The 15,457-nt window shown below is 33.9% G+C and overlaps 2 protein-coding genes across 2 annotated transcripts; both read left to right on the plus strand.

Moving 5' to 3' along the window:
- Positions 1-253: 253 nt before the first annotated feature.
- LOC104094966 (UDP-N-acetylglucosamine diphosphorylase 1-like) lies at positions 254-8,391 on the plus strand. Its single transcript, XM_009600989.4, has 15 exons — positions 254-628; positions 945-999; positions 1,115-1,266; positions 2,579-2,618; positions 3,045-3,137; positions 3,209-3,318; positions 3,425-3,499; positions 4,595-4,634; positions 4,832-4,914; positions 5,024-5,101; positions 5,429-5,572; positions 6,398-6,465; positions 6,836-6,950; positions 7,068-7,224; positions 8,075-8,391. The coding sequence occupies exons 1-15, from the start codon at positions 461-463 to the stop codon at positions 8,170-8,172; spliced, it is 1,476 nt and encodes a 491-aa protein (XP_009599284.1). The 5' UTR covers positions 254-460; the 3' UTR covers positions 8,173-8,391.
- A 2,212-nt stretch (positions 8,392-10,603) lies between these two features.
- Positions 10,604-11,137, plus strand: LOC104094968 (uncharacterized). The gene has a single exon (XM_009600990.1). It carries the CDS (start codon positions 10,604-10,606, stop codon positions 11,135-11,137), a length of 534 nt encoding a protein of 177 aa, XP_009599285.1.
- The last annotated feature ends 4,320 nt before the right edge of the window (positions 11,138-15,457 follow it).

The raw sequence follows: 15,457 nt of genomic DNA on the forward strand, positions 1-15,457 counted from the left end.
TGTCTGCAAAACAATTACAATTTGACCAAGTTTCCTTTTGCTAATACAACACTCCTTTAATTATTTAATTTACGAATATCTTCTTAAAGAGATTCCTTAGAAAATTGATTTGCGAAAATATGAATTTAGAAAACATAAAAAGGGAAACCAATAATAAATACAACAGAAATGGAAATTTGAGTATTTGGAATTTAGAGGGCAAATTGGTCATTAGACATGCGCCATACATACTCGATTCTTGTCTTCCTTCGTCGTCACTGTTGCTCTCTCTCACTCTGAATGAAATAACCACCAACCGTCAGCACAAATACAGCTCACACACAAGACACACAAGGGGGGGAACAATAACACAAATAAAACCACTCTCTAAATTCTCCCACTCCTAACACACTCCTTTCTCCTTCCTCTGTATATATAGATCTAGAGAGAGAAACCCAGAGATCTAGAGAGAGAGAGAAGAATGACGGAAGCAGCAATGGAGAGTGGTGGCAACCCAGTATTAGTATCTGCTTCTGCTCCGCCACAAGCCTTACTTGAAAGGCTCAAAGATTATGGCCAAGAAGATGTTTTTGCTCTCTGGGATGAGCTTTCCCCTGACGAAAAAGATCTCCTCGTCAAGGATATTGAGGTCTTTTAGATCCCTTTCTCTTATTCCTAACCAATTTACTTCATTTTTTGAAGTATAATTTGTTTCTTTGAATTAGGTTTTATTTGTTTTTGTTACAATGTGAATTACCTGATAACTATTGCTTATGTTTTTCTTTGATTATTCAGTAGAATTTTGGTTTGATTAGTTTGGTCATGAAATGTTTAGGTTGAATGTTATGGATGTTACATTTGTTGGATTATCTGTCAGTTGATATTGTGAATTACATTTCTTTTTTTAAAAATTTAGGTTCTACTGATAAAGTGGTGACTTTTAACATGGAAGTAATTTATTGCAGAATATAGATCTCCCTAGGATTGATCGGATCATTCGGTGTTCATTTCATTCACAAGGTCGGTGCAAACAACACTTCTTTTTTTCTAATGAAGAAAAAAAGAAAAGAAAATATTGTTTACCTTAAAACTTAATGAGTATATCTGAAACAATCTGTTCAATGTTGGGTTTCAGGACTCCCGGCAGCGGCAATAGAGCCCGTGCCGGAGAGTTGCGTGTCGACTGTGGAAGAGAGGACAATGGAAGAGCGAGAGAAGTGGTGGAAGATGGGCATGAAGGCCATGGCAGAAGGCAAATTTGCCGTGCTGCTTTTGTCTGGTGGTCAGGTAAATGTTACTTAAGACTTAGGACATTCTTGGCTTTTAAGCATAGTAGTCCGTTTGATGATTTTTACTCGGTCCAGTTTGGAAATGTAAAGGTGTCATAAATTTGGTGGCTGACTTAGATTGGTTAACTACTTTGGTATGCATTTGTTATCATGTAGTCTCATGAGGATCTATGCAACAATTATGGAATTCTTGACTTAACAGAGGCTACGGAAGTAGGCTATGATAATGGTTATGCATAGCAAGTTGCTTTAGAAGATGTTTTCTCTAGTGAGATCTGGATCTCGGATAATCATTTCATGTATAAAGTAAGAATAAGTGTAGTAGCATATTCTTTAAGTAGGAAAAAGTGTATTAATGTGGTTGAGGTTCTTATAAGAATGGGGACACCACGGCCCCTACAATGTGATTTATTACTATCTGTCTCATTTGATATAGATTGTAAACTTTGCTTTGATTTATTTACTATCTACTCATTTTGATATATATTGAAAACTTAGTGCATGTATCTACTGGTGGTTTAACCATCTCACTCAACTTACCATTTCGTGATCCTAAATATTTTATATTATTTTTGTAGTATATCTACATAAGAATTGCCTCTTTTTTGCTTGCTCTTTGATGGCCTGATTGGTGTCTTCTCGCTTGGTGCTTGTACTTACAAAAATAGTTATATCCGTTCAAATTAAAAAAAAGTTATATCCATAAAAATATCATAATAATAATAATAATAAATTTATTAGCTTAGATTTAAAGATAAATATTCAAAAATATAAGATTAATTTTTGAATGTTTTAAAGAAATTTCCTGACAATGTTCCTGTCAATAATTAGTTAATTCTTAGTTTTTTCAGTAATATCTGGTTTATTCAAACACTCAGCCTTCGTCTTTTTCCTTTTCTTCTCTGAGGGCAAGCAATAATGTTGTCCTTGTAATCAAGATGCCTTTTTCATTTTATAATTGGAGCTTTCTTTTCCTAGTTTATTTTTTTCGCTTTATCTAAAATGTTGTGCATTAGGATTGAGGAGAAGTTACAGATCACCGTCACTGGTTTAACTCGAACAATTTTCGTGTGCATTAAGAACTTCTCCTTTTGTTTCTGAAAGAAATTATAGTGAAAATAATATCAATTGGAGCCTGTTATATCTTTGATGGGTATGGCATGACATTGGATGATTTGTCCTAAAACTTTTGGCTTGTGATGCTTACTTTGTTATTCCAAAGTTCTAATATAGGTGATTAGGTGTTCTGAGTCTTCTGACTATTCTGAATTCTCTAGTCTAAACCTTGAGAATATGACTTTTTGATGCAGGGAACTCGACTTGGTAGTTCAGATCCCAAAGGATGTTTCAGTGAGTAATTTTTATATTCATTTAACATCTTTATGAGTTGCCACATTTGCTAATTTTTTGGTAGATTTTTTGTGGTGGTTTCCTTCAATCACACTCAATGATGTAGCTTACAAGATGTACAACATTTGCTATAGTACCTTATTCATAATGATTTCCTGTTAACAACATGTTCCCACAGTTGTTGGCACTTGGTTAATTCTGTGGTAGCCATGCAGAAAATATAAAAATAGGTTGATTTAGAAAGTGCCAAAGATGTTGTTCATCTATTTTTATAATATAACACTTTTTTCACGTAAAACTTCATTACTTTCTTTTTGGTTGGATTGACATCTAGCTTCCTCCTTTTCTCTGTAAAAGGGAAGGATGGCTGGAAATAGAATGGGGAAAATAAAGCTTCTACTTATTCGTGTTATCTTTTTCTACCAGATATTGGACTTCCATCAGGGAAGTCACTTTTCCAACTTCAAGCTGAGAGAATTTTGTGTATTCAAAGATTAGCAGCTGTAACTGCAAATGAGGGTGAGCTTCTCCTTTGATGCCCTTGGATGTTAGCTCATGCGTACACACTCTAAGTTATCCTTAGTGTTCAGGTGCTGGCATTGTTCCGATACAGTGGTACATCATGACCAGTCCGTTCACTGATGAAGCTACACGTAAATACTTTGAAAGTCATAAGTATTTTGGCCTTGAAGCAGAACAAGTAAGATTTCATTTCTTTTTTTTTCCCTCTCATTTTATCTTTATTAATCTGAGAGTATTATGGTTTTTAATCTTGTTGGCATTAAAGAAATCCTTTTCTAATCCAGGTCACCTTCTTCCAACAAGGGACCATACCTTGTGTTTCAAAGGATGGAAGATTTATTATGGAGACCCCGTACAGGGTAGGTCACTTCTTTCTTTAAACAAAAAAAGGTTCTATCACATGATTTCACAAAGTCAGGTATCAAATCTCAAGCATATCTTCAAGCTGCATTGTTTAGTGAAAGCATTTTACAAGCATATCTTCAAGCTGCAATGTTTAGTGAAAGCGTTTTACAAGCATATGCAGACTTTTTACTTCTACTGATGAAAACTATAATTGTTCCAGAATTAACTTTGCACACGTGAAATATACCCTGCTTGTTTAACCTCGCTATCCTAGAGTTCCATGTCCTACTAGAGATGATTTCATTACTTATTTTTTCCTGATTACTAGAGATGTTCTGCTTACTTTTTAACCGTATGGACTAAGGTTGCTATCTGTCTTGAGAAGTCAACAACAACAACAATATCTGTCATACCTATACATTATTCTGTTGTCATCCATATTGACCATTATATTAAATTTTTCAATCTTTACTTATTAAAAGATGGTTACATATCATTGCTGTCATTTATTTTTTTGATTGCCAGTCAATAAACTTCTGTACTAGTAACCGATGAATTACATCAGCATTATGACTTGATATCCTTAGGACTGGATTTACTGCGGAAATTTTGTTGCGCTTGCTGATTTGTGTCAGAATTGTACAAAGGGATCTGGATAGTTTGAAATCCCTGGTAAAAGAAGTCTGTGAAATCAAATAGAGCTTGTGAGGTTGATTCCCTTGGTTGGGGACATTAGAAGGTCTGCCAGTAATTGAATTCAATTACACATAATTTTCCTTGAATCTCTATAACAGAATTAATAATCTGTCATTTCGGCTGTGGATGGTTCTTTCTCTCTCTCTCTAGCCCCCTCTGAGAGGTAATTTGAGGGAGCAAAGAGGCAAAGAGTGCAATGACCTATTGACTAAGCAATCTCTTAATTTTGTATTTTTCCTGCAGTTGCTGATAGTAAGAGTTATACCAGTTTCTACTCGTAATATTTCTGTATTTCCATATCTATTTTCTTTTGTTTTATTACCTTAGTTTTATCAAAAACATATCTATTGTTGCTCCACTTGTGGCTATATTCTACAGTGTTAATAGTTATTAAAGCTTTTCTATTGAAGCAGGTAGCAAAGTCTCCAGATGGAAATGGTGGAGTTTATACAGGTACTATACCTAACTCTTTTTTTTTTTTATAAGGAGCTAGATCTTACTTTCTTTGGGCTATATCTCACTTTAAGGGTGATGTAGTCTCTCAGTGCGGTAGAGTACTACTTGTGAACTTGTACAATTGGACAGCTGTTATTTGCTTGTAGTTTTCATACTGTATTGAAGTAATCCAATTGAAGTTTGAAATTGTCCAGCATTGAAGTATTCAAGATTACTGGAAGACATGAACTCAAGAGGCATTAAGTATGTGGATTGCTATGGAGTTGACAATGCCTTGGTAATTTGTGCTTTTCTTACCCATCCATCTATAATATCATTTTCCCTTCAACTGAAATTCTAGCAATTTATTATGTTCAAAATACTTAATAATTGTTTTGTGGAAGCAGGTTCGAGTGGCAGATCCTACCTTTTTGGGTTATTTCATTGATAAAGGTGTCTCTGCTGCCGCAAAAGTTGTACGGAAGGTGAATAGTTTCCTTTTTTGTTTTTTCCAGAAACATTCAACTCTTTTTACATTCAATATAGAATTTGAGAGGGACAGAGGGTAGGTAGTAGCTATAGAATTTGAGAGGGTAGAATCTGATTTCCAACCCCGTATCTGCTCAGGATGCCAATCAGAGGTTTCATGATATTGTTGCTTGAAAGTTGTTTGGATTTTACATTTCTGCTATGCTTACCCCTCTTAGTGTATCACAATTTAGAACTCTCATCATATAATTCTTGAGTAGGACACTATTCTAAAAGAAGTTATCGTGTATACGTATATTGATATTTATCCACTCTGATTGTAGGCCTATCCACAAGAGAAGGTTGGTGTGTTTGTCCGTCGAGGTAAAGGTGGACCACTTGCTGTGGTTGAGTATAGTGAGTTGGATCCTTCACTGTGTAGTGCAGTAAACCAGGAAACAGGACGTCTTCGCTTTTGTTGGAGCAATGTAAATTCCACAAGTCTTCTTTCTATTTCTGCCTTCGCCATTCTTTCCTTAGATATGTCTCTCTGATTCTTCCCTTTACAAATATTCAGTGGAATTCTACTAACATTTTATCTCATGTCTTTTCAGAAGCACTCTGTTAATTTATGTCATTATAATATTTTTAACAGGATGAAACTTGAATTTTGTGTATCTTCTTGCTTCACTTGCAAATAATTAAGGTTGTTGTTTTCAACAGACAACTATATTATAAACCTTGTAGATTTCAGTGGGAAAAAAGTGGAGTTTCTATGAGTTACAGAGAGTTGTCACTAAATTTTCTATATCAAACTTTATTGCTACCATTGTTATTCTGATAATCTCATTACCATGCTACAGAGCAGCTGATGAGAAAAATGTACCTCTATCTTTAATTGTAAGGAAACATTTCATAATTCACCTTCTTTTCACTCCAGTGAGTGAATGAATTCTCTTAGTTGGAGAAATTCAGATTTCTATGCATGAACAATTTCTGCGGGAACTAAGCTTTTAGACCAGCGTTTCAAGAAATAACGAAAAGCTTCAATATCTCCAACCAATCATGTATATAACAACTAACATTTTCTCATTTGTCAAGATATTCCCTTTGTTTTGTGGGATAAAAAATATATACCCCACAATCCTTCTGATCTCTGAAAAATATATGAAGATTAGTTACCAAAAGTAAAGAGAAAAAAGAAAAGAAAAGGTGGATCTAATGGACCTTGTGAAGATTGCAAAGTTGTCTTGTTTGCATGTTTCTTCTCTCATGGATACCTTTTCGATTTACTTGTACATTTTACTTTTCAGGTCTGCTTACATATGTTTTCTTTAGATTTCCTGAATCAAGTGGCAAATGGCCTTGAGAAAGACAGCATGTGAGTAATGCTTTTCTTCCTTCATATTGGTTCTGTTTGGTTGTGTTAAAAATACAAAGTTATGACTTTAATGGTTATTTTTGGAATCAATAAATTATTTACATTGCTTTAGTAGCAGCGTAAAGGCCGTAAGCCAGGCGTGGGGATGACACACGACTATTACTTTTCGCACCTGCAGATAGAGACCCTTTGCATGAGCAACCTGACTATACCTTACAAGTTATTTACATATTTTGACCATCTTTTCTCTTACTAAACCTACCACAACCTCCTCCTTTATTTGGACTTTTGGGAGCAGCTAAGTTCTGCAATCATAGATGGAGTTGGCTACGGAATATGAGTCTAAAAAAGTGTTGCGATATTATTGCAGTTATCATCTTGCTGAGAAGAAAATCCCATCAATTCATGGTCATACAATGGGATATAAACTGGAACAATTCATATTTGATGCTTTTCCTTACACACCTTCAACAGCGCTATTTGAGGTAATTGTAGTTCTATACTTGTTACGATACTTCAAGTCTACCATCTCAAAAAAAAAGATACTTCCAGTCTATGCAGATCTGTTTAATGCCAGGACTTGAAATGTTTTGTCTATATAGGTTGTTCGTGAAGAAGAATTTGCTCCAGTTAAAAATGCAAATGGAGCAAACTTTGACACTCCTGACAGTGCTAGATTGCTCGTTCTTCGTCTCCACACCCGTTGGGTGGTTGCAGCTGGAGGCTTCTTGACACATTCTGTGCCCTTATATGCCACAGGTAATTTGATGTTTGGGGGAGAAAATATTTTTGCAATGTTCATAATGCATGGTGGAAAAGAGTGTTTAATGACAGATGGTAGATAAATATAACTTTATCTTAAAGGTTTATTATGACGAATGAAAGCTCCAATATCCATATGCCTTTCATTAGTTCCTTACGATTAAGAGATCCAGACCCTCAGGTAAAGAGGGGTTTAGTTTTACATATATTTGGACTTCTCATGGAATACAAAGTCAAATGATGTTAAACCATAGACATACTTGTCTTGGTAACTCATGAGGCCAGGACTGGTACATGGTGAAAACAAACTCTCTTTTAGCTTTACAAGAATATTAGGGGATGTTTGGTTTGAGGGATAGGGAAATTTAATATCCGTATAGAACTCAGCCTTACTTATACAATGCTTGGTTTCCCATATAAAAAATCTATTTACCGATATAATCTCCGCTCAACTAATGCAGTGTTTGGTTTGCGGCTTAAACTCATTACTTATGAGCGTTTAGCACCTGCTATAATCTTTCTTTATAAATAAAATAAAAATACTGCTCTAATCTACGTATTATTTTGTACTGAGTAGAAGGTGAAATAAGAATGTGTACTAGCAATATGTGGATAATAGTAATTAAAGACAAACATTAGGTAATACCTACATAACAGTTCATGTTTTATTTATTCATTTTATAACGATCATGCATAAATATTCACCATATAACCTCTACATTATTATTCACCACACAAAAGTTCCTACATTATATTTTTTACTGAACTAGATGAACTATACAACCCCTTAGTGTAACAAAAGTAAGCGTTTCACAGTCTTCTGAGGATTGCACGTCTAATTTTTCAGGTGTGGAAGTTTCTCCTCTTTGTTCATATGCTGGCGAAAACCTGGAAGCTATTTGCCGTGGAAGAACATTCCATGCACCATGTGAAATCTCGTTTTAGTTTTGATTTGATTTCATTAAGTAAATGCCTGAAATTCTTCTCCATTTTATACAGTCCCTTAATCGTTTCACTTTTTTCTTGGTAGTAATTTTTTTTATGTGTACAAGGTTTGTCTTTTCATACTGGTGTAGACAACATTGTAAGGGAGAATACTTGATACTAATTGAGGAAGCTTTGGCTTGTATTTCATAAGATTATGGAAATGTAATGAGTTCAATATGTGTAATTTTCATTTAGGCCGATTGGCATAGAAAAGCTTTTTAGAAATAGAATATGTAAAATTGTTGGTTAAATTTTTGAACTGTTTTCTAGAAAACAGAACAACCTTTTTCTTATAAGTATACTGCGAAACAGGGTTTGGTTGTTTCCGGATTTGAATTACATATTATTCTGTCCATTATTTTGTTAGATAATTCCTTTCAGTTTATGGAATTTTTACTATTCTCTTTCTGTTATGAACTTGTTAGTAATCCAATAAATATTGCTAGGAATATTCTTGTAATGTTTACGGAGTGTAATAAACATTGTGGAGGTTTTGACTGATGGCTTCAAAAAGTAAAAGTTGCCGAATATACGTTTTTCCTTGTTATTGAATAACATAATCCAAATACAATTTTCTCTAAATAAAAACATTTTAGACTCCTTTGTCTATTTTATTTTCGACAAACCCAGAACGTAATTTTACATTTTTTGTGGAGTGCCACAGCCCACAGCTATAGACTCCTGTTAATTTTATAAATCATAAAAATCTACTGAACTTTTTGTCATCTAGAATGAGATTTATAATTCCAAACTCCGATAGGTTAGATTAGTCTGTAATAATTTACTTGTATATTGTAGTTCATTTTGAGATAAAAGAGAATTTTTTTTAAAAAAAAAAAAACCATTTCCCATAACTTTAGGACTTTTTAGGCTCAATTAAACGATTTAGCACTTTCACAATTTTATTATATTTATTTCTAAATGAACTCTTGATTTTATATAAAATGTTTTCTTATAGAGTTGATTACTAGACGTGAAAATGCATGGGCTAGCTAGTTTTCGAACTGGTAATCGAAAAATAGCCACTATTTTAGCTGAAACACGGAAAGTTCTAGCATAATATGCTGAATTTTGGAGCTCCTACTCATAAACTTCCAGTATATTACAATGCAAGTTGATAATAACGGCAACTAAAGAAGATAAAGAAGACACAAATTTAACGTGGTTCGGTCAAGGTGACCTACGTTCACAAGCGGAGATGAGCAATTTTACTATACCAACAAGAGTACAAAAGAGAGTACAAAATTAGAGTAAATACTCTAATTAGTCCCAAATACCCCAAGAGAATAACATCACAAGATCACTCCAAAGAAAGGGTTCACACAAGTGTTTCACAACACCCACTCTCTTACAAAATACTCTATAATGAAATAAAGGAGGAGAAAAATGGAACTCCATCACATTATGAAATTCCAGCACATTATGCTGGAATCTCATATGTAAAAATTTGAACTACAACATACAATACTGGAGTTTTTCCAAATTTTTAAGAGTGTTTTTTCGTTCAGATTTTATCTTTACATGAAAAAGTGGCTAAATTTTGATTACTTTTGAAACTATGGCTATTTTTCAATTACCAATTATAAATCTGACAATTTCTGATTTCCCCCCTAAATACTTCTAGACTATAGTTGTATTAGAAGAACAGAAGAATTTCCCATATATAAAAGTTTGATTTTGTTATGAATAGAATTGTACTTAGAATGAATATCTATCTTTGAGAGAGTTTGTTACTTTGTAGCTAAGTCATTTTCCCCTATAAATAGAGGGGCTTTACCCCATTGTAAATCATCTGAAATTCAATAAGAATTACCTATCTCTTTTCCTTGCAATATTATTCTTTTCCTTATTGTTTTATTTCACGTTATCAGCACGAGACTCTACTGTCTCAAAAGCTCTTTGAGAAGACTAATGTATAATTTTTCTCCTCTTTTAATTATGACTGATATTATGAAAATAAAGTTCGTTGCCCATAAAATTTTGGGAAGAACTATATGACATGGGTGTTGGATGCTGAAATTCATTTAGATGCAATGGGTTTTGGAGACACCATTAAAGATAAAAATAAAGCATCTACCCAAGACTGTGCTAAGACCTTGATTTTCTAGCGCCATCACCTTGATGAAGCGTTGAACATAGAATATCTCACAGTCAAAGATCCACTTGTTTTGTGGAATGACTTAAAAGAAAGATATGACAACTTAAAGTTGATCACTCTTCCACAAACACGATATGATTGGGCTCATCTGAGGCTCCAAGACTTTAAGTCTATTTCTGAATATAATTATGCGATGTTCAAAATTACTTCTAAATTGAAACTTTGTGGAGATAATATCACTGACTATGATATGCTTGAAAAAAAACGTTCACAATGTTTCATGCCTTCAATATGGTCCTGCAACAGCATTACGAAGAGAAATGTTTCAAGAAGTACTCTGAGTTGATTTCTCTTCTCCTTGTGGCTGAACGAAACAACAACTTGCTCATGAGAAATCACGAAAATCGACCCACTGGGTCTACACCATTGCCTGAAGTGGATGAGGTGTATTCCCATTATACTAAGCGTGGAAAAGGCCGTGGCCCTATTCGTGGCCGTGGACAAGGAAGAAATTTTTCTGGTGTTAATCATCCCCCAAAGAAAAATAATCACCAAAAGTGGAAAGATGAGAAGCCAAAGGCAAATAGTTCAGAAACTGAATGCTATCGTTGCGGTGAAAAAGGGCATTGGACAAATATTTGTCGCATATCAAGACATTTGGTTGAGCTTTTTCAAGCATCTCTAAAAAATAAAGGCCCTGAAGCTAATTTTGTTTATGACAATGAATTTGACATCACCCACTTGGATGTGGCAGACTTCTTTGAGCACCCTGATGGGAAAATAGACCATTTGATCGGTGATGGATCTGTGGTTAAAGATGATTGAGTAGTTTGATTTTTATTTTTGCTTATTCGTAGTATCTAGTGAATAAATATCATATAATCATAGTTCTTTACACGAGAGATAGTTATTAATATCAATTAATATTATTTGTTTTATGAAATAGTGTTAGTTCGTTTTGATTAAATATATTTTTATTATTCGTTTTAGACAATGTTTGAATTTGCTTAGTTCCAATATATTTGACTAGTGATACACTATTTCCGTCAGCCATTCGATTTTTAGAAAACTTATACGCCCGAGTTTGGAGAATATTACACGCTTCATTGTCCTTTTTGGAGAAATCCATCTTTCAATTTCATAGGTAAACAATATTAAGATATAATAAATGTTGTGAACGTTGCTGGAGAGGAAATCAATAAAGAATGCACCCGAGGAATATTGAATCCGTACTAAAGCATTTTCATCTTTTCTTCCTCTTAAGAAAAGATCTCATTTTACTTTCATAGGAAGCTTAGTTTCTCTCAAACTCATTCGTGGAACTAATCGGTATTTTAAAAGGCATTTTCGGGGCGAGCTTTGGGGTGAGGCGCACCAAAAATACCCCGTAACGATGGTGTGGGGCGAAAGTCTCAAGAGGCGTACGCCCGGGCGTTCAGGGCGAGTTTTTTTAGTGAGCCGTAAGCCCCAGAGATTTTTTCAAATTAAACAAAATTTATTGAATAAATCTTTCATATAATACCCAAATTTTCAAAATTCAGCTTGGTAATTACTCAAAATTTTAAAAAGGAATTAAAATGTATTAAATTTAAAGTCAAGGCCTTTTTTTTATTGATTGAAGCCCCATTTCATGATCTTTCCCAATTCTTTATCTTGTCCGCTAGTCTGTTAATATCTTCCAAAAGCAATGAATATTCAATTTTTTTTACAAATACAAAGAGAATTCCATTCTTCTTCGTAGCAGCAAGTTCAAAGTTCAAATTGAAGGTTAGTCATCCTTTTTGTTCTTTCATGTACAAAACTTTATTCTTTTCGACTCAAGTTACTTGAGCTTCTAAGTAGCGTATAATAGATTGTTTTGACTAGTTTTTTGCGGGGATGATATAGATGTGCTTCATCCCCTCAAAACAATCTATTATATATATATATATATATATATATATTTCACATATTTATAGTTTTTTTTATTTTTATGCAATTTTACATGTTTATAAATATTTACTGTAATTATATTATTTTATAAAATATTAAAAATTAAATACCTATGGGGCTTATGCCCCGTGCCTCGGGGCTTACGCCTCGCTGGGGCATATATAAAACGCCCCGCCTTACGCCCACGCCTTTTAAAGCACTGAAAATAATATACAAAGAGGTCATTTCATTTCTCAAAGAAACCTCTGATTCTTTTTAAAATCTCAGTTTATTGATCCTTTGGATTCCTACGCAAATTATGCATGCAAAACTAGCTCATTATATATATATATATATAGGATTCCTACGCAAATTATGCATGCAAAACTAGCTCATTATATATATATATATATATATATATATATATATATATATATATATATATATATATATATATATATATATATGTTTGTATTAGAGTTTGCTTGAAATTGCATTAAAGTCATTATTGAATCAATAATTTATATTTGTTTCTTTTCCTCTATCTCTGAAAATACTAATATCCATTCGTAAATTTCTTTTTGTATGTCAAACCATGGGAAGCAAATATGGATATCTCACAAAGCAAACTTGGATCAAAGTTTAATTGTAAAAATATTTGTTTAATTGATTCATGTACGACACATACAATATTCAAAGAGAAAAAATATTTCTCTCATTTACTTTGTGTAAGACAGATGTTACTACAATTTATGGTAGTACTAATCTAATTGAAGGCTTTGGAAGAGCTACTATAACTCTGCCTAGGGGAACAATACTTATCATAGATAATATAATGTTCTCCTCCAAGTCCAAGAGGAACTTGTTGAGTTTTAAAGATATTCGCCGAAATGGATATCATATTGAGACAATAGATGAGAATAATCTTGAATATCTCATCGTTACCAAAAATGTCTCTGGCCAGAAAAGGATTATTGAGAAGTTTTCATCATTATCTTGTGGCCTGTATTGGATAAGAATTAGTGCAATTGGGGCACATTCTATCGTAAAATCAAAAGGTCACTGATTCCAATACTTTTGTACTTTGGCATGATCGATTGGGACATCCTGGATCAATTATAATGAGACGAATTATAGAAAACTCAAATGGATCCATTAAAGAATTTAAATATTCTTTTAAATAATGAATTTTCTTGCACTTCTTGTTATCAAGGCAAGTTAATTATTAGACCATCACCAACAAAGGCTGGGATTGAGTCCCCTGCATTTTTGGAACATATACAAGGGGGCATTTGCGGACCTATTCACTCACCTAGTGGGTCGTTTAGATTATTTATGATCTTAATAGATGCATCTTCTAGATGGTCTCATGTGTGTCTATTATCATCTCGCAACCTTGCGTTTGTAAAGTTAATGGAACAAATAATTTGACTACGGGCATAATTTCCCGATAATCCAATTAAGTCTATTCGACTTGATAATGCTGCTGAGTTTTCATCCCAAGCATTTAATGATTATTGCTTATTAACTGGGATAAAAGTGGAACATCTTGTAGCTCATGTTCACACACAAAATGGCCTTGCAAAGTCTTTGATTAGACGTCTGCAATTAATAGCAAGACCGTTACTCATGAAAACAAGGTTGCCCACTTCTGTTTGGGGTCACGTCATTTTGCATACAACAATGCTAGTTCGTCTCAGACCGATAAATTATTATAAATATTCCCCGTTGCAATTAGTTTTGGGTTATGAACCTAATATATCCCATTTAAGAATTTTTGGATGAACAGTATATGTGCCTGTAGCACCGCCATATCGCACCAAAATAGGTCCCCAAAGAAGGTTAGGAATATATGTTAGGTTTGAATCGCCCTCCATTATTCGCTACCTCGAAACATTAACGGAGAATTTGTTCACTGCTCGATTTGCAGACTGTCGATTCGATGAGACACTTTTCCCAAAATTAGGGAGAGAAATTGGTGAAACCAAATGGGAAATTTTGTGAAAAAATCAATCATTGTCTCATCCTAATCCACGTGCCTATATTTGTGAAAAAGAGTTGCAAAAGATCATTCATTTGCAGAAAATAGCAAATCCAATGCTAGACACATTTATGGATCTGAAAAAGATAACAAAATCACATATCTCTGCAGAGAATATTCCAATCCATATTGATGTCCATGTTGGACAATCTTCTAGTGTCATAGCTAATGAGTCAAAAGCACGCTTAAAGCGTGGCAAACTATTGGGTTCTAAGAATCGAATTCCTAGAAAAAAGAAAACAAATGATCAAGATGACACTACGAAAGAGTCACATGAAGAAATCCACAATTTAACTAATCCTGAGATTCATGAGGAAATCACTGAGCCTGATACTCAAGAAAATAAGGGACTACCAATAAAACAAATCGATATTGAGATAAATTTGAATTGATTGGATATAGTGGTAGATTATTTCTTTGCATACAATATTGTATCTAGCATTATGCAAGACAGTGAGGATCTTGAACCTCAATCTACTGGAGAAAATCAACAAAGATGTGATTGGCCAAAATGGCAAGAAGCAATCCAATTCGAGTTGGATTTACTTGCGAAACGTGAAGTTTTTGGGCCTGTAGTCCAAACACCTAATGGTGTTAAGCCTGTTGGCTATAAATGGGCCTTTGTACGCAAGAGGAATGAGAAAAATGAGGTACAAAGATATAATGTAATCCTTGTTGCATAAAGATTTTCACAATGGCATGGTGTCGATTATGAAGAGATGTATTCACCTGTTATGGATGCAATAACATTTCGTTATATCGTTAGTTTTGCTATCCATGAAAAGCTTGACATGTATTTAATGGATGTGGTTACAGCCTACCTTTACCGCTCACTTGATAATGTGATATACATGAAATTTTTTGAGGGATTTAAAATGCTTGACGCACATAATTCAAAGTCCCAGAAAATATTTTCAATCAAATTACAAAGATCTTTGTATGGTCTAAAGCAATCAGGAAGAATGTGGTATAACCGCCTTAGTGAGTATTTATTAAAGGAGGATGTAACGACCCGGCTGGTCGTTTTGAGAATTTAAGTCCCGTTCGGCGGCATAAGGCCCTAAACAATTTCATATTATGTGTATTGATTTACGTGCGTGATTGAATTCATTTACCGGATGATTCGGAATGATTTGAGACACTTAGTCCCTAAAACGAAAGCTTAAATCTTAGAATTTTGACCGTAGTCGGAA

Source organism: Nicotiana tomentosiformis, chromosome 2, assembly GCF_000390325.3.
Source record: "Nicotiana tomentosiformis chromosome 2, ASM39032v3, whole genome shotgun sequence".
Taxonomy (NCBI): Eukaryota; Viridiplantae; Streptophyta; class Magnoliopsida; order Solanales; family Solanaceae; genus Nicotiana; species Nicotiana tomentosiformis.

What these genes read in the sequence shown, in the direction of transcription:
- LOC104094968 (XM_009600990.1), top strand. Translation starts at nt 10,604, where the DNA reads ATGGTCCTGCAACAGCATTACGAAGAGAAATGTTTCAAGAAGTACTCT.
- LOC104094966 (XM_009600989.4), top strand. Translation starts at nt 461, where the DNA reads ATGACGGAAGCAGCAATGGAGAGTGGTGGCAACCCAGTATTAGTATCT. An exon ending in AGATCCCAAAGGATGTTTCA is followed by an intron (nt 2,619 to 3,044) that starts GTGAGTAATTTT and finishes TTTTTCTACCAG; the next exon opens with ATATTGGACTTCCATCAGGG. An exon ending in CCGCAAAAGTTGTACGGAAG is followed by an intron (nt 5,102 to 5,428) that starts GTGAATAGTTTC and finishes CTCTGATTGTAG; the next exon opens with GCCTATCCACAAGAGAAGGT.